This window comes from Sapajus apella, unplaced genomic scaffold, assembly GCF_009761245.1.
Source record: "Sapajus apella isolate SASKATOON/1434 unplaced genomic scaffold, GSC_monkey_1.0 scaffold39, whole genome shotgun sequence".
In the NCBI taxonomy this organism is placed as follows: Eukaryota; Metazoa; Chordata; class Mammalia; order Primates; family Cebidae; genus Sapajus; species Sapajus apella.
The window spans coordinates 18813633-18835371 of NW_022436979.1; the positions used below are offsets into that span (position 1 = coordinate 18813633).

The 21739-nt window shown below is 43.8% G+C and overlaps 2 protein-coding genes across 7 annotated transcripts in view; one reads left to right on the forward strand and one right to left on the reverse strand.

Annotated features, from left to right (window-relative positions):
- Nucleotides 1-20044, reverse strand: part of CCDC110 (coiled-coil domain containing 110) — a 24962-nt gene extending 4918 nt beyond the window's left edge. The window contains exons 1-7 of one of the 6 annotated variants that reach the window (XM_032298787.1): nt 19650-20044; nt 18911-19015; nt 9712-9767; nt 9054-9119; nt 7082-7192; nt 4177-6289; nt 1658-1782 (exon numbers count right to left, since the gene is read on the reverse strand). In XM_032298787.1, coding sequence (XP_032154678.1) covers nt 1658-1782; nt 4177-6289; nt 7082-7192; nt 9054-9119; nt 9712-9767; nt 18911-19015; nt 19650-19659 — 2586 coding nt within the window. In that variant the 5' untranslated portion in view covers nt 19660-20044. Of the gene's footprint in view, nt 1-1657; nt 1783-4158; nt 6290-7081; nt 7193-9053; nt 9120-9711; nt 9768-18910; nt 19074-19649 lie in introns of those variants that run through there. The other 5 variants (XM_032298790.1, XM_032298792.1, XM_032298788.1 and 2 more) reach the window with 5 other exon arrangements.
- Nucleotides 19414-20456, forward strand: LOC116565269. Its single transcript, XM_032298804.1, has 2 exons — nt 19414-19739; nt 20283-20456. The coding sequence occupies exons 1-2, from the start codon at nt 19443-19445 to the stop codon at nt 20310-20312; spliced, it is 327 nt and encodes a 108-aa protein (XP_032154695.1). The 5' UTR covers nt 19414-19442; the 3' UTR covers nt 20313-20456.
- The last annotated feature ends 1283 nt before the right edge of the window (nt 20457-21739 follow it).

Here is a 21739-nt window from a genome sequence, read left to right on the forward strand (position 1 = left end):
AAAAATTCCCTGACCCCGGGAGGGAGAGACGGGGGTCCCCGAAGACCCCCATCCCCCCCCCCCCGGGAAAAATAGGGAAAACCCCCCCTAAAAAAAAAAAAAAAAAAAAAAAAAACTCTTCACAATATTTGTACAAAGGGAATCCCAGCCTATGCCTAATATTCTAGTGAAATGGCAGCATGCTCATTCATCATTCACTTAACACATATTGAGTGTTTACTGTATTCCAGGCGTGGCTCTGGGCACTGCGATTCAGCAGTCAACAAAATAGACAAAGATCCATGCGCCTGACTTTTTATATTGTTTGTTTTTTATTGCCAATGTTTTTTAACAATAGAATTCTATTTTGTAACCGTAATTCTCAGTTCTTTAATCTTCGTTTTGTATTTAAATGGATATAGTCTCACCATTAGTTATTTTCTCAATACTTGAATTATTTGATTTATATTTGATTTTCAGGATTGAGTAGTCCATTTTCATGGTATATATTTATTATTTAACTATTCAGAGTTTCTCCTACTGATTCATTATTAAAAAGTAAATGCAAAAGGATGCAAAAAGATATATACTATGCAAATATCAATCTAAACACCAATCTAAAGGGAATATATTAATATCAGAGACCTTAGAACAAAGAATACCCCTAGGGATAATGAGGGTTATTTCATAATAATAAAGGTATCAGTTTACCAACCAGACATAATAGTGCTAAATGTGTATGCATACATAAAAGAGCGTTGTCCTGGTGTAGTGGCTCATGCCTATAATCCCAGAACTTTGGGAGGCTGAGGCAGGTGGATCACCTGAGATCAGGGGTTCAAGACCAGCCTCGCCAACATGGTGAAATCACATCTCTACTAAAAATACAAAAATTAGCAGGGAGTGGTGGTGGGCACCTGTAATCTCAGCTACTCGGGAGGCTGAGGCAGGAGAATTGCTGGAAACTGGGAGGCAGAGGTTGCAGTGAGCATAGATCTTGCCATTGCATTCCAGCCCGGGCTGACAACAGTGAGACTCTGTCTCAAAATAAATAAATAAAATAAAATAGCTTTAAAACACTTTACAGAAATTTATAGAATGAACAAATCAACTTTGCTATTCCTCTGTCAGTAACTGTCAGAACAAGCAGACACACGATCAGTACAGATACAGATTGGCTCAATCTTGTCAACCTTTAGAGAACACTCCAGTTCACCTGACACATCAACAAAGACCATATTCTGGGCAATAATACAAGTCTCCATAAATTTTAAAAGATTATATTGAATATTGAGGGAATGTATTTTCCTCCCGGGTCCACAAAGGGGCATAGTTTCAAAGCAAGAACTTCCCAGTGCCATAACTTGTCACTCCCCCCAATCTGGGAACTTAGAGGCCTTTGTTTAAACTTTCATGCGTGGGAAAAAAATCAAAGGTCAATCACTCCAGTGGAAGCTTAAAGGAACTCCTTTCATAGGACGAAAAATTTGAATGGGGTGGGAATTCCTCCCAAGTTAAAAGTCCCCTTCCCTGGCAGACTCCATGTCTGGATCCCCTTGCACAACCTCATGGAAGCTGCTCTTTCTCTTTTCTATTACTTTCTCCTTTTTCTCTCTCTGCCTAAATAAATCACTTTCTACAAAACTCTTTGGGGTCTGATATTTACCTAATCACTCACCGCGACCGTTGTGGTCACCTCTCCCATTCTTGGGTGAGTGAGGGACCAACAGCCTGGAAGAACACTGCCCACCGGGGAGCAAGCTGAGCCTCCCCGGATCCCGGAACCCAGTCTCAGTGTGTTCTCTGATCACGACAGAATTAAATTAGAAATCAATAAAAGAAATATAACCGAAAATCTCCAAATATTTAGAAATCGAGCAACTCACTTCTATTTCATTGGGCCAAAGTATAAAGCACAAGTGAAAAAGAAAATATTTTGAACTGAATGGAAATGAAAACATACCGGACTCTGTGATGCATTTAATGTGGCACAAAACTAGGGAAGGGGCCAATTAGCCCAGGTAAACCAAAGGAATGAGATTATTAAGTGGGAACAGAGATTGATGGAATAAAAAACAAAGCAGCGGGAAAAATCAATAATAAGCTGATTTTTTCAAAGAACAATACAATTGGTAAAACTCTAGCAAGAATGATAAAGAAAAAAGAACCCCTAAATTACCAATGTCAGAAATTAAAGAGGAGACATTGCCATAAGTCCTTTGGTCATTAAAACGCTAATAAGGAATATTATGAACAACTTTAAGACAATACATTTGAGAACTTACATGAAATGTACAAATTCCTCAGAACATAAAAATTATCAACTCTAACTCAAGAAATAGAAAATCTGAATAGTTCTATATTAATAGAAATCATGTAGCAACGTGAAACCTTCCAATTTAGAGAAATCCAGGCCCTCTGGTATTTTCATATTACATATTTTACAAATATTTATGAGTATTACATATTTAAATATTTAAGGAAGGAATAATACTAATAATACCAATCCTACACAAATTCAGAAAATAGAAGAGGGGGAAACACTTCCCAACAGGATTTTCCTGATACCAAAGCCAGACAAAGAGATTACATGAAAATAATACAGATAATAATCTGAATATAGAAGCAAAATCCTTAATAAGATGTTATCAAATTGAAACCAGGAATGTATATTAAAAGAATAACACAACATGACCTAGCGGAGTTTATCCCAGGAACTCAAGGTTAAGGTTTCAAAATTAACATAATTTACCATATTAACAGATTACAGGAGAAAAACATGATCACCTCAATAAACGTAGAAAAAGCATTTGACAAAACTCAACAAGGAATATTTTCCAAGCAGTCTTAGAAGTAGAGTGTCTTGGCCGGGCGCGGTGGCTCAAGCCCGTAATCCCAGCACTTTGGGAGGCCGAGGCGGGTGGATCACGAGGTCAAGGGATCGAGACCATCCTGGTCAACATGGTGAAACCCCGTCTCCACTAAAAATACAAAAAATTAGCTGGGCATGGTGGTGCGTGCCTGTAATCCCAGCTACTCAGGAGGCTGAGGCAGGAGAATTGCCTGAACCCAGGAGGCGGAGGTTGCGGTGAGCCGAGATCGCGCCATTGCACTACAGCCTGGGTAACAAGAGCGAAACTCTGTCTCAAAAAAAAAAAAAGAAGTAGAGTGTCTCTGGAGTACAGGACAGGTGTGCTTGCAACCTTGGAAGCTAGAAATTGTGTTTCCTCTGGGGCTGGGACAGGCATGCTCATTGTCCAGTGTAACCTTTCCATCTACAGCAAAGGGCAGGCATGCTTACTATGCATTATATTTGGTTCTCGAAGCTCATTTTCTCCTGTAATGCAACCCACTGTGTGGTCCTCTTTTTGCTACCTATGGAAATTAGAGCTTGAAGAACCAATGCAAACATGCTGATGCTCTGGCTCCTGCTGTTGTAACGCTCTCCTTTATCGCTCACTCAGGAGTCCTGTGCCTTCCACTAGAACCCACAAAACTGTAGCACGCGAAAACATTAGCTTACTAGTTGGGGAAAATCTCAGATTCTCCACTGTTCTTGACAATATAAAATATATACCTAATTCCAATTTCTAATTTTAACAACTAGCCTAATCAATTACCAGGTTAATGTGATCATATAATTTAAAATTATTTTGTGGGGGGAAAAAGTACTTGGACAAAGGTTTTTGAAACATTGATTTGAGCAGTTTATTTATATATCTTGGATGGAAGCAATTGATACAGTTTACTTGGAATTCCTAGAAAAAAAAGAAGAATTCTACTTAGATGACATTTGCCAGTGTATCAAACACACCAAAGAAGAGCTTCACAAGTCACATGATAGGGCAGTGGCACTTACGAATGAACTTTTTATGCTTTAGAGCATAAGTAGTGCTATACTTTAGGAGTCCTGAAGTGCTGCTCACACTTTAGAGTAACAATTAACTCCCTCTTGCTGGCTGCCAAAGTTGCTTAGTGCAGATACAATGTACATAATTAATGTAAATCAAAGAATATACATTTTATCTAGAAAAAAATCCTTAAATAATTTCACTGTATAGTAAATTGGATATGATTTTTACAAAACAAAGTTGTATTCATCTTAAAGTTTCCTCCTTATGTCTGTATTCTGTCTAGTGCCCAACAGGCTAAAAGAATCTGAAATACATCTCTACTGACCTACCAGGACTCGTATACCTTTCAGATCTGGAGCCAATGGCCTGCTCCGAGGACTGGAAGTGTCTTCATGAGTATAGTTGTCAAAATGGAATTTCTCTCTTCTTGAAATATAAGTTGTTTTTGAAGGGCCATTATGCTGACTACACATTTTATCACTTAAACTTAAATAGCCTCGTTGAAGATTCCGCATCTCAAATTCCAAAGTATCCCTTTCATTTTCTATGCTTCTTACATAATTTTCTAAAAGTATTTTGTCTTCGGTAAGTCTACTGATGCTGTTTTCAAATTTTATATTTTCTTGGCTATGTTTCTTTAGTTCTTCTTTTAGAATCTGATTATCCGTTTTCATTTCCATTACCATTTTTGATAACATTTCACATTCCTTGCCAATTTCTGACAAGCTATTCTTATAAATACTTGCTTCTGATTTTGCAGTTTTTATTTCTTGCAGAAAATTCTCCTCTGCAGTAGATTGGTAGGTTTGAATCGTCTCAATTTCTCTTTCCATAATTTGTCTGGCAGCAGTAGATTCTTGTAATGCTGTTTCAAGGTGAAGTTTTTCATCTTTAACGGTTTCTATTATTTGAAGAAGTGTCTCTTGCTCCGTTTTGGCCAATCTTTCTTTCTCTTTTAGCTGCATCATCTCTAGCTGGTTTTCTTTTAGTTTGTTTTCGAGTGAGCTTTTTTCTTTTAGAAGCTGGTGTGTTTTTTTGTCCAACATTTCTTTTTCATCTCGTATCAACAGAATATTGGTTTTCATTGCTTCCATTTCTATACTCATTCGATTATTTTCCTTATTGACAATGGCCATATCACTTTGAGTTTTGTGTTCCTTACTTTTTAGTTGATCTAATGCTTCGATCATTTGTTGCTTCTCTAAAGAAAGTTGTATATTTTGTTCTTCTAGGGTTTTTTTTTGGCCTTGGAGAACATTATATTTACTAATTATTTTTTTTAATTCTTTAAGACACTCTTTGCTGTCTTCTTCTGTTTTAATTAATTTAGACTGAAGAGTACTCTTTTCTTCAACCAGATTCTTAAGTTGCTTTTCATATGTTTCAACTTTCTGTATGAGAGATTGTGTGGTAAAGATAAGAGGTTTCATTTTGGACTTAAGGTTTAGATTTTCATTCTCCAGTTCTGTTACTTTTTTCTGTATCTGCACAGATTCTTTCAGGTAATTCTGTAAGTACTGAATTTTTGCAACACACTGCTCAGTAACAGAATTAACTTTGGAAGTTTTCTCATTTTGAAATATTATTGATCCTTGTTTTACTAGAAATGGTTGTGTTTCTTTGTCTTTCATTTCATGTTTTGTTTGGTCGAGGAATGACAGTGTGTATCTTGGAACTCTGGAATGGAATTTTAAATCTGTGACATTCTTGCCAGTGATGGGAATTTCTTTATTGTTTTTCTCATTTTTCTTTCCCCTGTGTATTTCACTCTTAGATAATTTTTTACATTTTCTACAAAAATTCACATGGAATTTTGACACTGTTTCCCTGAGTGGGAGTAATTTGTTTATTAATGCCTCTAATTCTGAAATTCTCTTTGATTTTGTATCTTCATTTAAATTCCCATCCACGTTTTCTTCCTTAATAAAGCCAATTTTTTCCTGGTGAAGAGGTGACAGGTTGTATTTACCGCTACTTTGAACATGTGGATCAGTTTTTAAAATCTGAAGTTCATCTGTAAGTGCCACTTCCCTGTCATGTGACTTTTGAAGCTCTTCTTTCATGTGTTTGATAGAATGGCAAATGTCATCTAAATTTTCACAAAATCCATGTTTGAGAAAAGGCGCAGTAATTTTGGATTTATCCAGTGTTACTCTATCAGCTTGAGACATCCCATTTTTAGGTACAGTAGGTAGAAAACGATAAAGGTTATTATAATTCTTCAAGATGTCAGAATTTTCTGAAGGGTGTATAATCATGTTTGAAGATAAATTGTCTGTTGAAGTTCTCAGAGTTAATGTGTCCTCGAAATGTCTCTGGGATGGAACATCTATACTTTGAGAGAGACTGCTCACACTATCACCACTTAATTTTTCTTCTATTGAATGAAGTGTCTTGGAATCCTCGAAGTGAGGACTTTTCTCCATAGACAGGTTTTCTTCTTGATTCTCTATAGGCTGTAACAGTAAGAAGTACACTATAAATGTATTGTCATTTGCCACATGACCAAGCAGTACAGATAATATTTTGCGGAGGATTTATTTATATACCCTAAACAAGCATTTTATTTGTTTCCACAGCAAAGGAGCGTAACGAGTATGACTGATTTTCTTCAACAGTTGTTTTGAGGTCTGTAACTCTGGTCTTCACAATTTGCTTAGAACTTGCTCTTATTTCCTTAGGGGTGAAATACATGGGCCATTCCCTCAATTTCAGAAGTATAGAAATTTAGCATCCTTCAAGAGGCCATCAGAAGTAGGTGGGGAAGATAGAACCAATAGGTCAAATGGGAGTTTTGGGAAAACGAATGTTTCCAATTCTGGGCAATTCCTAGTTTCAGATGATTTTAGGACTGTGACTATCCTGGAAGTGTGAATTTGAATCTGTGGACACAGAGATGGTAACTCTGGTTTGGAGCTTTTCTAGGGAATTTACCTCACACCTAGGTCAATCCTAAGTGAATAGATTGGCTATAAAAACTGCCTAGTATTTGAATTTACTTGGGAATCTTTCAGGATCTGAACAAGTGTCAAACGTCCTGCACAGACTCTTAAGGCAAATGGGAAAATTGCAAAAGTACAAAGGTAAACACACATCTTTTAAGGTTTTCAGGACTGGGGTTTCCTTATTTTCATCTCTGATGGTCCATTTTCCTGTAAAAAGGGGGATCATGTAAAGTGCAGACAAACTGACGGTAGCCACATTTTGCAGTACCTACATATAGAAATCATTTCTGCAGAATGACATACCAAATCCTTTTCGATGTGCGTGCCAAACACTAGATTTTTTTCTGAGCTGAACTGTGGGTTTTCTACTTCAATAATACTTTTATTCAATATTTCACTGATTTCCGACTGTACCTTTAAAAGATAAATTGAGAAAATTTTGATTTCAGATTTGTAAACTTCTGAACGTACAGGAATAATAGACATTGTAATTAAAAGATTAAATAATAGACATTGTAATAATAGACATTGTAATTAAAAGACATTGTAATTAAAATAGACATGTAATTAAAATATAATTTAAATTTCCTGCCCATAAAAATTCTTTCCCGTCGCATGGAAATAAAAGCTACTTAATTTATTGTAATCTCTATCAATCTTCAAGAAAATTATGCATTTATTGTTATAAAATCAGAAACAATTTAGTAAAACAAAGTTTTTATTTATTTATTTTTGCTTGAGATGGAGTTTCTCTCTGTCTCCCAGACTGGAGTTCAGTAGTGCAATCTCAGCTCACTGCAACTTCCGCCTCCTGGGTTCAGGCAATTCTCCTGCCTCAGCCTCCCAAGCAGCTGGGAGTACAGGCTCAAGCTGCCATGCCTGGCTAATTTTTTGTATTTTAGTAGAGATGGGGTTTCACCGTGTTGCCCAGGCTGGTCACGAACTCCTGAGCTCAGGCATTCCGCCTGCCTCAGCCTCCCAACGTGCTGGGATTACAGGCGTGAGCCACCGCTCCCGGCCTAGTAAAACAAAGTTTTATGAACTATATTCAAATGATTTGAGATGTCTGATTTTTTCATTGTTTAATAAGAGACCTTTGGAATCTATTCTGTCACCCTTAGGAGTTACCTCCCCTTCTCATTTCCTTGCAGGTGCTTTTAGTGAAAAAACATTGGGATGAAGTTTATATTGGGTCTTTAGAGAATACGTGTGTGTTATGTACCCCCAATATCCACACTCTGGCCTTCTGTTTATACTTCTTATTTCTTCTGGATGAAGCGTGCTTATAATAGTATTGATTCTGCCTCTAACTCCCAGGGCCACCCAACCGAGTGCTAACCAGTCAAGAAACAGCAGCTACCTGACAGTGATTGGTTCAAGCACTGCATGTGACCCAGTGGGGGACAATCTGAATCAGGCCGGGAACCTCAGTCTAAACTATTAAGAGCAAAGTGTAGCTGGGTGCGGTGGCTCACGCCTATAATCCCAGCGCTTTGGGAGGCCGAGGTGGGCAGATCACTTAAAGTTGGGAGTTCAAGACCAGTCTGGCCAATGTGGTAAAACCCTGTCTCTACTAAAAACACAAAAATTAGCTAGGCATTGTGGCGAGCACCTGTAATCCCAGCTACACAGGAGGCTGAGGCAGGAGCATTGCTTGAACCCAGGAGGCAGAGGTTGCAGTGAGCCAAGATCCCACCACTGCATTCCAGCCTGGGTGACAAAAGTGAGACTCCATCTCCAAGCAAAGTGTACTTTCTTCTTTGACTTGAATTTGGAAGGAGAAAGAACTGGAGCTTCTAGCAGATCTTCTGCCACCACAGGAAGTCTGAGAATCCCCTACTGTGGGAAGCAGAATCAGGATAGAGACCTGTTCCGGCAACTCAAGACCTGATCACGGGGACTCAGCCGTCCTGAAGTGAGCTCTTTCCAGGACTGTCATTTGCTTGAGCTGTTAAAGTTATTTTTTCTCTAAGCCAGTTTGAATTAGATTTTATGTCACTTGTCATGAGGGTCCCTATTTGTAATCTGTATATAGACTCTAAATGTGTATTTAAAAAATCAACAAGTACTATGTCTTTTGGCTTGTTTGCAAACACAAGTGTAACAGAGAGAAGCATGTAGTTTCCTTAAAATAAATTTTGAGCCTAGAATATATTGTGCCCTCTATTATGTTAAATTCTGAGTCAGCTAATCCATTGGCTAGTGACCATCAGCTTAGAAGATGAGATGATACTTCTAGGTTAGATATTTCATATGTAGATTAAAAGAAACGTACCATGCTAACATTCTGCAAAGTCTGCATTCTCAAAGCCTGAAATGATTCCAACTGATGCTGAAGGACCTATACAAAAGTGAAGCATTAAATTGAATATTTTTAGGTGGGTAAACATATTCTTGAATTGTTATGATTTCATGTCTCCCAAAGTTGCCTATTACTTGAAAGGATCCCATGAGGGTCAGGTGGTTCACATCTTTAGTCATTTTTCTAACTCCCCAATGTGCTTTCCTGAAGATCTTTGTGAGAATAAAGTGAGGCCTGGCACGGTGGCTCACGCCTGTAATCCCAGCATTTTGGGAGGCTGAGGCGGGTGGATCACGAGGTCAAGAGATCGAGACCATCCTGGTCAACATGGTGAAACCCCGTCTCTACTAAAAATACAAAAAAAAAAATCAGCTGGGCATGGTGGTGCGTGCCTATAATCCCAGCTACTCAGGAGGCTGAGGCAGGAGAATTGCCTGAACCCAGGAGGCGGAGGTTGCGGTGAGCTGAGATTGCGCCATTGCACTCCAGCCTGGGCAACTCCGTCTGAAAAAAAAAAAGAAAAAGAAAAGAAAGTGGAAGAACCCATTTATGCATTTAGGGACTATTTATTCTGAAAAAGATCAGCCTTTACCCAGGATTTTGGAGATAATAAAATGAAATACAGACTCACTTTCAATGCTGATTGTGGTTGGATTTGATTTTCTGATTCTGATATGCAGCCATATTCTAAGAAGCAAAATTGAGAAAACCATATGACTTAATTCCCAATTTTATTTTTTAATACCTGTAATAGAAAGCAGTCTCCTAACTTTCTTGGATAGTGAGACAGAGATAATGAAAACATAGACACTATGCCAGCCCCATAATAAGTTTAAGAGATAATTCTCACTCGCCTTAAAATATCCACTTGAGGTTGTAATAGTGTCTTTACTCTTAGAGTACAACATGAATTTGCAACGCCACACTTACAACTCTCAAAAACTCAAATATCAAATATCTTTGTTTCTAGGACATAAACTACATTAAAAAAAAAAGAATAATCCTCATGTTATGGGAAGCCCTCGGCAAAGTTGTATATAGGCCTCAATTTCTACGAAATTTCCATATGACATTTTTCCCCCTTACGGAAACCAAGGTGCATCAACAGCATAATTTTTGTCTTGCTCTTAAGCAACACACCCACACGTTGCCTCCCTTGGGAAAGGCAGTTTCACATACATTCTTTAGATCCCCTCTTGGCCATGTATGAATGCGTCCGGGCCTGGACACTTCTTTACCAAGAGGACTCTTTCTAAAGTCCTTACAGCCTGTGCTGACTTGCTACCGTGTGTGGGGATAGCACTCCCTGCTTCAGACTCAGCGTGTACGCTTTTGTTCTGTTTAAGCGTGTGCGTCATCTGGTGCCTGGTCAACCTCACTACTCTATCTGCCCGCTGCTAGATAGACAGCAGACAGCCCAGGAGGGGCCCTCTGGCTGTGGGGAACCCATACCCACTACTGAGGCTGATCTTGCTCTGTCTCTTCGCTACGTGAGTAAAGCATGGGTCCATCCAGTGCCTGACTTTTGAGTTTTCTTTGGTGACTCTGATACTAAGATACAGTAGACAGAAGTGCTCCAGCTTCTTTTGATAATAGGCAGAATGTCACTTGCTTGACACATTCCTGCATAGGTTATAGATCTGCAACAGGGGGAGACTATATAATGTTTGCAAATTTCCTGACATCCTCTTTGTCTGAATGTCAGGCTACTGCTTTGTAAGTGTATTAATAAAAGCTTTCTGAGCCCTAAATAAAACGAGAGCTGTGACTGAAGGTTCTCTTAGGCTGATAATTTCTGCCCTAAGTGTTTAAAGAGGTCAGCAACTCTTCTTTGGATTGGCAATCTGTCAGATGTTAGAGAAGCTGGTTGCAAAGCACAGGCACCCCTTCTGCCCTGTGGCCCTTACCACCAAAAAAGCAACACTGGTTTGGAGCCCAAAGCTGCCTGGCTATTGAAGAAGCCCACCTTCAGTCAGAGGGCGGGGAGGGAGAGTGAGGCTGTCTGGACCTTGCTTAGATTTGCCTCTTGGTGGGAATAAAATGGCAGCTAAACTCCTGGTATCCTGAACTGTTCAACTAAAAAATAAAGAACTGAAGGAAGGCTGGGACCACTACGAAAAGGAATCACAAAGTTTTTCAGACTCTAAAGTAACCTCTTCTAGTGAACTTAACTAGACCAAAGTGCAAATCAAAAAGAATTTATCACTAGAATCCCACCACCCAAAACTAACTGTTGTTAATTTTAGGTAGCCATCTTTCAGTCCGCTTTCCATGCAGATATGTGGAGTAAGTGGGATTATTTTACACATAAATGGCGTTTTACATAAATAGTACCTATGTTTACTTGAATTTAAGAGAATTTTTTTAAACTGCAAGTAGTGGACGTTATTTCTAGTATTCAGATTTTCTTTTACTACATGAGAGACACTGTTTCCTAAGAGATCCCTGTAAACTAATGAAAATTAAAATAAAAATAATTAAGAGATTGAAATCTTTATTGTTTCAATAATATACAGTTCTGATATTCAGCGTTGACTTACTCCCTGCCAAGCGAGATGAGAAAATGAGCATTCTATTTCCTTCATACAGACTCGTCCTTTTCATATTTGCTAGTTATATGATTTTTATACTGTGAAGTTTTATGACGTTCTGTAACTGTAATTTCCACACAGCTCTTTATTTAAACACAAAGATAGGATATCATTCTCGTAAATATTTTCAGCCTTCAGCTTTATTCTGAATGATGTAACCGTTCCAAATTCTGTCTCCTTCCCACACCTACAGCAATAGGCTCCTTTTTCTGTACAGATTTCATCAGGAGGATTTGCAAGTTCAAAGCTAAATGTAGGATTCCTTTAGCTAAAACCAAATCATATGGGACCAAAAGAAATGTACAGACTTGATAGAGGGATACAGTAAATAAAAGATTTTAAAGAAAGCAATGGGATTTATACACGTTGTCTACATATATGTTTCATCTTCCATCTCTTCTTCCTTTTTGGGCCACAGCGTGATTGCACTGTTACTAAGCAGCTTAATGAACTCACAGGGGCACAAGGTGGGGAGACATCGGAGCAGGAGACAGGGGATAGACTAAGCAGGGCCTCCAGGCCAAGCTGAGCAGGTTAGCTTTTCCTTTAAATGAAATAGGGAACACTGGAAGGTTTCCCTCATGAGAATGATTTGATCTCATTGAAAAGTTTACGAGTTACTCTGCTACATGATAACGGATTACGGGGCGGGGGTGAGAAGGCAATTGCAGGGCTATTGCAATAATGCAAGTGGAGATGACGGTGTCTTGGGCTAGAATGGTGGTGGGGGAGATGGAGAAAAGCAGGTGGATTCAGAATATACTTTGGAGATGAGGCCAGCAGCATTGCGGGAGGGTTAGCTGGGGCCAGGAGAGAAGAATGAAGGATGACTTCTGGTTGATTGGTGAGAGCAGATGGATGAATGGAGATACAATTTTCTGAGGGAAAACAGAGTAGGAACATGCTTTAGGAGAAAAGCATTTTTAGATACATTAAGGCTAGGTTGTCTATTCAACATCGAAGGAGAGATATCCAACAGTGAGGTGGGTCTACCAGTGTATGGCTCATGGGAGCAGCCATCGACACATCATTCAACATGGATGTCACTGCCGGCCATGTGGAGGGCATACAGAGAAGCTGGAAGGGAGTGCCTGAGGAGAGAATGGAATGTGGAGCTTGGTGGGCATAGAGGACAGGTAGCTCCTTCTAGTTTTACTGTGGAAGGGACGAGGGTGCATCCTGGAAGAGATGTGACGGTCAAGAGGGATTGTTATTTCTTTTTTTGAGATGGGGTCTCACTCTGTTGCCCAGGCTGGAGTGCAGTGGCATGATCTTGGCTCACTGCAACCTCCACCTCCCAGGCCCAAGCGATCCTCCTGAGGGAATGTGTTCTCTTCCCCGGCCCACAAGGGGGCGTAGTTTTAAGGGCAAGAACTTCCGGCGCCATGCCCCACTCGCATGGCTCTCCATCCGGGAGATTTAACGGTCTCTGTTTTAATTTTTGCGTGCGTGGGAAAGGGTCAAAAGTCAATCACTCCAGCGGAAGTTCTAAGGAACTCCTTTCATTGGCCAGGGGGCTTGGAGAGGGAGGAATTCCTCCCGGGTTAAAAGCCCCTTTCCTCCACAGCCCTTTGGACTCCATGTTTGGACCCCCTTCCATGCTCTTTCTCTCTCTCAGTTTTCTCCCTTCTCCTTTTTCTCTTTCTCTACCTAAATAAATCCCTTTCTGCAAACTCTTTTTTGGTCTGGTATTTACTTTACGGGTGCAGTGTGCCGTGGTCCCCTCTTACTCTTGAGAGTGGGAGACCAAGAACCTATAACATCCTCTCTGGGGAGCTGTGCCTCCCCAGCACCCCAAAACCTGGTCGCACTCCCACATCAGCCTCCAGAGTAGCAGGGACCACAGGCGTGTGCCACCACGCCTGGCTAAGAGAAGGATTTTTTTTTTTTTTTTTTTAAACCACAGGACAGTCTAACATGCTTGTTTGCCGCTGGAATCACATAGCAGAAAGGGAGAAAAGCAATGATTCTGGACAATGAGGGAGGCTAATTACAGAAGCTGGGTACTTGAGAATTCCAGAAGAGATGAGATCCAAAGGAAATAACATTTGATTGATGAAGGACAATTCTTCTGTTGAAATAGGAGAAGGCTTAGAATGTGGGTACCCAGGCACGTGGTTTCACAAATGTGAAGGTTGAGAATAAAGAAGTTTGGGTCTGACTACTTCTAATTTTTTCACATAGTGGGGGACCGTGTTATGACTGGAGAGGCCAGGGAGAAAGGTGTTCAAGACTTGAGAACAGGAAGAGTGAAATCACTTCCTTGCAGAGGATTTGAAAAAGAATTTGCTGTGGAAATAAAGTAAGTTTTCCCAATAGCACTGAGGGCTCATTTTAGATTCATGGTATGACTCAAAAGTGAGTGTTTTTCTCCAGCAATGTTCAAATGATTCTGTGCAGGCAGAAAGTAGGCAGGGAGTTGGAGTCATCTATTTTTAAAAGCTACATAACTTTCTGTTTTTCTTATGAGTTTCAGAGACATCAGCTGCTCCTTAATTCCCAAAGGAAAGGTAATTTTGAAACTCAGCAAAATGTAGTCACACAGAATTATGTGATTCTAGAATTGGAAGGGAAAATGTCAAAGAACCCAGGAGATAAAACACACAGTTCACCATTTACCAAGTCCCTGCTAGATGTACAATACTGGGAGGTATATAAACAAAGCGGAAGACAGGTTCCCACCCACCAAGATTAGAGTTTGTCGGGAATGTAAGGAATAGTACTCATCTTACATTCAACTTAAGTTTTCCAGCGGCTTCATATTTGTGTCAAACGTGAAAAACAAGAGTTATCAATGGGATGACTTTTGAGGTAATTCTTATTCTGAGCCCGCAAAAAATATTGTATGCAATGTACACAAAAACTAACATCTGCATACTCGCAACAAAGAGAGCAAGAGGAACAAATTTCTGCAAATGCAACGATTCTATATAGGATTCCAGGTTCTCTTTGTCATTCTTTGGTTCTTCTCATTGCAACTTCTGCCTCCCAGGTTCAAGTGTTCTCCTGCATCATCTTCCTGAGTAGCTGGGACTACAGGCATGCACCACCATGCCCAGCTAATTTTTGTATTTTTAGTAGAAACATGGTCTCACCATGTTGGCCAGGCTGGTCTCAAACTCCTGACCTCAGGTGATCCCCCTGCCTTGGCCTCCCAAAATGTGGGATTACAGGTGTGAGCCACCGTGCCTGGCCACAGGTTCTAATACTGAGTTCTGCTATGACAATTCAAGTTCATTCCCAGATGTCCCTGTCTTACAAAGCCTTGTGAGGTGTGGCACCCTCTGCATGAGGCTTTGTCACAGTCGTTATGCAAGGAGCCACAGAGCAGGTTGCCTGCTGCCCAGATTTGAATCCTAGCTTTACCACACACTCACAGTGAGGCGATAACTCTAGGCAAGTGTCCAGTTTGTAGGTAAAGCCCATGTGGGGGTATACGGCCCTAGTGAACGCTCAAGAGACACCAACTCATGACTGCAGAGGCGATATGACGATAATTTGGTAAATTCAAAATTTCTAGTCAAGATGGAGGGGAGAGACGCCTTCTCAAAATTCTCCAGTGCTTCTCAGTTTTCTCAGAAGAAATCTCAAATTCATCCCTGGAACTACAAAGCCTCCTCCTGGCTCCTCCCTCCTACGCTTCCCTGCTTGCTCTGCTCCATTTACAAGAGCTGTTTCTCAATCACACCAGCCACGCCCCCATGCCAGGGTCTTTGCAGCTGCCATTCTCTCTGCCTGCAATGCTCTTTCCCTAGGAATCTGCACTGATGGTTTTTTTTTTTTTTTTTTTGAGACGGAGTTTCGCTCTTGTTACCCAGGCTGGAGTGCAATGGCACGATCTCGGCTCACCACAACCTCCGCCTCCTGAGTTCAGGCAATTCTCCTGCCTCAGCCTCCTGAGTAGCTGGGACTACAGACACGCGCCACCATGCCCAGCTAATTTTTTTGTATTTTTAGTAGAGACGGGGTTTCACCATGTTGACCAGGATGGTCTCGATCTCTTGACCTTGTGATCCACCCGCCTCGGCCTCCCAAAGTGCTGGGATTACAGGCGTGAGCCACCGCGCCCGGCTGTTTTTTTTTTTTAGACAGAGTCTCACTCTGTCACCAGGCTGGAGTGCAGTGGCGTGATCTCAGCTCACCGCAACTTCTGACTCCCTGGTTCAAGCTATTCTCCTGCCTCAGCCTCCCAAGTAGCTGACACTACAGGCATGCGTCACCACGCCCAGTTAATTTTTGTATTTTTAGTAGAGATAGGGTTTCACCATGTTGGTCAGGATGGTCTCCATCTCCTGACCTCATGACCTGCCTGCCTTGGCCTCCCAAAGTGCTGGGATTACAGGGATGAGTGACCATGCCTGGCCACTGATTGCTTCTTTACCTCCTTCTGGTCTTGGCTCAGATGTGACCTGCTGCGTGAGGCCTTCTCCCACCCCCCTGTTTAAAATTACACACTTCCCACCCACCTCTGCCACTCCAAATATTCCTCTGCTTCTTCTCAGCCTTATTTTCTCCATAGGATTTATTCCCCGCTTACACACAATAACCTTTGTCTGTCTGTTCCCTCACTAGAAGGTAAGCTCCACGTGGGCAGGGAATCTTGCACGTCTTGTTCACTGTTGGGCCCCTAGAACAGCACTTGAAACCTAGCAGGTGCTCAAAAGAATATGTTCCACAAATGTGTTGGGGGAAGCAGCAAAGGAGAAAGGGCTTACAGAGGGCCTACATAAATTGGTTATGAGTAACATACAAACTGGGAATAACAAACCATGGCAAACTGCGGGAGGCCTCTGAGGAGGCAAACTCCATGCCTCATGTTCCTGTGCAGGGCGACCCCGGCTCTGTTACCATAGACATTGAGCTCAAGACGTAAAACCCCTTCGTAGCACTAAGGATGTAACCAGACTTGTAGGCTCCTTGTAAGGCCCGCGTTCCACCAGCCGCACATAGACAATAGGCTGAAGGTAGCCACATGTTCTTGATTTGTGAAACTCCCAAACGGCCACTGTTACCAATCTTTAGAATGACACACCAGTTCCAGCCACTGATGCACTTCCGGCTCACTGATTCACCCCACCATCACAACAGCCTCTCCCCACGATCACTCCACCGCCTACCCTGCAGATCGAAGCGATTGTAACCAATAAATACTGTGGGAAATCAGAGCTCAAGGCCTTCATTGCCCCCAGTGCAAGTGGTGGCCCCCTGGTCCCACTTTTTGCATTCTTAATCTGTCTTTTTCTCATTCCTTTGTCGCCATTGAACTTGGGGTACCCATGGGTGATGTGGGAGCTGGTTCCCTACAAAACGAAGGAATGAATGAAGGCTCGGGTAGAACAGGGTGCTGGGAACAACACCCTGGACATCCTCACAAACCTCACAAAAATGCAAAAGTCTCACACGAACCCATTCCAGTAAAGGTTAATTAGGTTAACTACTGGTTCTGAAACCATAGAGACGGTGGGAATATTCTAAAACTCTTTGTAACCTGGCAGTAGTTATGCAAATCAGGTCATTATTTTGGGGAATGGATCACTTGGTGACAATGAAGCATAGATAAGAAAATAGAGGGAAGGCGCCAGCCATACCTCCTAATTTTGCCTGTAGTTGTGGGCAGGGAATTGCTGGGTGGCCCCTAACAACTGGTGTTTATTGAGAACCTGTCCTGCGTCAAGCCCACACCTGTAACCACTGTGTTCTGGCAAGAAAGACATTAACTCTTCAGTACGTGTGCTATTCTGCATGTAACTATTTTCTATAAACGTTGGCATGTTTCTCCAGAACCCAAAGTCTCATTTATGTTAGAAAACATATGATCTTGCTAAACTAAGGTACTTTCATTTCTTCTGATCTTACATGCTCTCTTTGAGGGAAATATGGAGCTGCCTAAATGTCTCAACTCTCTGTGAGGACTCTTTCTTTCGCGTTCAGGAGCTGCCTTTGCCCCTTCTGGTTGGAAACCTGCAGATCTCATGGATGGGGACAGGAGGGCAGAGAGGGGACTGGCTGGTGCCTGTCCTGCTGGCCTCCACTGGGATGTTGCTTATCCTGGGGGTGCCTGGGCATCCACATGTCTTCTGTCTACGGAGTTGTGGCTGCTCTAGTCTCTTCTTTCCAGGTCCCTACAGGCTTTTGGTGAAGATCTTGGATGGTGGAGGTGCAGAAATCCTGTCCCAACCTCAGGCCTCTTGTGGTTCAGCACTATGGCATCAGGATAACCCATATCCTACAGAGGGGCAACTGGGGGTCAGTGCGTGGCCCATCAGTCTAGACACTTCTGCCCTGTGCTCTGCTCCTTCCTCAGCATGTCACCTCACAGCTGGCTTCTCTGAGAGGCGCGTAGTCGCCTAGGGCTTCTCTCCAGGAGGTGAGACTCCACTTTCAATGTCCTTAGAGTCGCCTAGCTGGGTATCCCCATCTTATTCATTGTTTATGTAGAACTGGAAAGCTTTAGCTATGTGGCTATTTCAAACATTCTCCCCATACAATAGTCCACAAATACTGTAAAAAGTAGTTCTTTAGAAAAGGTATACACACCTCCCTGGATATCCACAAGGGATTGGTTCCAGAGCCTCTGACGATAGCAAAATCTGCAGATGCTTAAGTCCCTAGTACAAAATTGGGTATTATTTGCATAGGTTCTATGCACATCCTGCTGTATACTTTAAATCATCTCTCAATTACCTGTAATACTTTATACAATGTAAACGCTATTAAATAGTTGTGACACTGTTTCAAAATTTGCATTTAAAAAATTGTGGTACTGTTACTTTTAATTTTTCCCCCTGAATATTTTCCATCTGTGGTTGTTTTAATCCAAGGATGCGGAACTCCCAGATACCGAGGGCTGACTGCATATCATTTTCGTGTCTGTCCAAAAAACGCCACAGTTCTAACTTGGCGTTCAGAAAAGCAGCGTAGCATGGCGCGGTGGTGAAGACAGGGAGCCCGGAGCCGCCCTGCCGAATGCCCGCTCCGTTCCTTGCTGCCTGTGTGACCTTAGGGAGTTAATCTCTCTGTGCCCGTTTCCTCACCTGCAAAATGGGGATGGTGATAGCACCTACTTGGTACACGTGTTGTGAGAATGAAAGCGTTGGCCCGTCACGTGCTTAGAACAGCACTGGCACAGGGCGCGTGTGCCGCGGTGGCTGCTGTCAGTGGGAAGCCCGCCAGGGGGCGCACGCCGGGGCTGCTGCCCGGGTGCCGTTAGAGCAGCCTTTTAAGAACTGGCGATTTTACCTGTGTCACTGCCGACACTTTCCTTCACCCCCTCCGCGGAATTTAGGATCTTGGACGCTGAAAGGAGAACGGAGTCAACTTCATTCTCTTCCTGAGGCTGCTTTTCTGTAACAGAACGGCGCCGGTCAGCTGGGTCGCGGGACGCGGCGAGGCGGTGCTGGGGGAGGAGGGTTGGGGCGGGGCTGAGGGCTGGGGCGGGGCTGAGGGCTGGGGCGGGGCGGAGTGATTAGGATGAGGCGAGGCTGAAGGAGGGGGCGTGGCTGAGGGCTGGGATGGGGCGGGGGCAGAGGAATGAGGTGGGGTGGATGATGGGCCAGGGGCGGGAGTGAAGGCTGGGACGGGGCGGAGGATACTAAGACGGGGCGGGGCTGAAGGCTGGAGGGGGCGGAGCGATAGGGCGGGGTCAGGGCTGCAGGCGGGGGCGGGGCAGAGGGAAGGGGCGGAGGGACGGAGCCAGGCCGGGCCGGGGGCGGGGCGCGGCGCTTTCAGCAAGCGGCCACCCGAGGGTGCGCCGGGCGGGAAGCGGCGGCAGATGGCGCAGCTAGCCGGGAAGCACAACGGGCGCGGCGGCCGCAGCGGGTGCTCCGCCCTAGGGCAGAGCTGGAGATGTGTGGTGATTGCGAAAGGGCAGACCCGAGAAGTCCCGGGCTTGGGGTGCAGGGAGCCGCCCGCTGAAAGCTCTTCCGTTGCCCTCGGTTCCCGCGGCTTCCCCAGGAGCCCGGCCCCGCCCAACTCTTACCCGGGCTCATCGCCGCGGCTCAGGGTCTCTCTCGCAACCGCCACCGCACGCACCCGCTCCGCCGCCCCGCGCCGGGCATCCTGTTGCCGGGTAACCGGGTGGCCGGGGCGCTGGCCCCACCCCCACCCTCGGCGGCGCGCGCTCGGCTGGGGCCCCTGGTGGGGTCCCGGTGGGTCCCTCGTCACTCCGGACGCTCCCCCGAGAGCTTTCCTGGGAATCTGGCCTGGGACAGCCCACCTGGGCGCCTCCCCGCACCTGCGCGCCTATCCAGGACTCGGGCTTGCTCACACTCAGAGACAGCCCACCTGGGCGCCTCCCCGCACCTGCGCGGCTGTCCAGGACTCGGGCTTGCTCACACTCAGAGACAGCCCACCTGGGCGCCTCCCCGCACCTGCGCGGCTGTCCAGGACGCGGGCTTGCTCACACTCAGAGACAGCCCACCTGGGCGCCTCCCCGCACCTGCGAGGCTGTCCAGGACGCGAGCTTGCTCACACTTAGACTTGTGTCAGTACCCGCTGAACCTAAGCGGTGCGGAGAAAGAGACCGCTCTGGGAACGGGCACACACCCGAGAGCTCCCCCTTTGCCTTCCCGCGTCTCCACTTCCTCGCTGGTTCTTAGTCCTCTCGTTTCAGCGCATCTCTCAGAGCAGTGTCAGCGTTTGAGGGTTTATTCGGCCTAGGACCAATATTGTGAAAGGACTTGTTTGCTGCGATGAAAAGAAGACTCCTATTTTCCAGTAATGAACTTTACTTACAAATGTGTTAAAATATGCTCATTAAAGCCGTCGGAAGCGACGGTGGTCTTCATGTGTCTAAACATGTTAACTTTTACGCACCTGGTGAATCAATCACGTGCAAAAGATTGAAGTTGCCTTCGTGGGAAACCCGACCTCCCTTAACTAAGGACTGGGTGCGCGCAGCTAATCCTGCCCGTCAGAGAATGGTGCTCTTTAAAGTTTTAAACGAGTATATGTTGTTTATTTTGTAGTAAACCATTACACATAGAATATTAAAACTTAAAATCACAATCATCAGGATATAATAATTTGCTATATAACAGATAAAATCCTTGATCCTTATGTGCTTACTTCCTCTAATTTCTTGTTTCCTGTGGAAATGGGCTCTAGGCCGGGCGCGGTGGTTCACGCCTGTAATCGGAGCACTTTGGGAGGCCGAGGTGGGCGGATCACCTGAGGTCAGGAGTCCGAGACCAGCCTGGCCAATATGGCGAAACCCTGTCCCTACTAAAAATACAAAAATTAGCCGGGTATGGTGGCGTCCACCTGTAATCCCAGCTACCTGGGAGGCTGAGGCAGGAGAATCGCTTGAGCCCAGGAGGCAGAATCTGCAGTAAGCCGACATCGTGCCACTGCACTCCTGCCTGGAGGACAGAGCCAGACTCTGTCTCAGAGAAAAAGAAAAAAGAAAAGGAAAGGAAAAAAGAGCTCTAGAAGATTTGACTTTCTTGTGGCATTGTAGACAATTTAAATAAATTATAATTTTGAGAACTTATGCTCTCCATTGCTGATTGATATTGATGATTCAGGAGATAGAAAGAAATTTAGGCAGATAAGGCAAAACTTCAGCGGAACTTCTAACAAAAAGCAGCCTAAGAAATCTTTTTTTTTTTCCCCTAACAAAGAGCAGCCTGAAAGGCTGCAAACCTTGCAAAGATAGATCAGGAAGCTGGAAGCCTGCACACGAGGGCGCGTAGGGTGGAAGTCGGGGGTGGGGGGGGATGCCGGCAGCTGTGCCCATAGAAAAGGGCTACCTGGGAGCCAGGCATGTCCACTATGGAAGCTCCATCTTCCCTTTTTTGTTAGCACGTGTACAGTAAGAAAGAAATGGGCAAAATGGAAAGGCTCAGGCAGAGAACCATCTGCATAATAAAAGATTGGGGTGGAGGCTGCTAGAGATTTCTGCCCTATGCAGATGGCACACCTGGTCCTAACTGGTTTTTCACACCCCATGTAGATGAGACTGCCTCCCTACTAGCTCATCTATAAAAGGCCTGCATTTCTTGGCAAATTGGCAACCCATTTTTCCGGGAACCCTTTCTGTAGTGGAGAGCTTATTCTTTTTTGTCGCCT

Bases quoted from the DNA above. Each gene is read 5' to 3' on its own strand.
- LOC116565269 (XM_032298804.1), top strand. From the start codon at position 19,443: ATGGCGCAGCTAGCCGGGAAGCACAACGGGCGCGGCGGCCGCAGCGGG. The intron at 19,740-20,282 runs GTAACCGGGTGG...CTCTCGTTTCAG, and splicing joins GCCGGGCATCCTGTTGCCGG to CGCATCTCTCAGAGCAGTGT.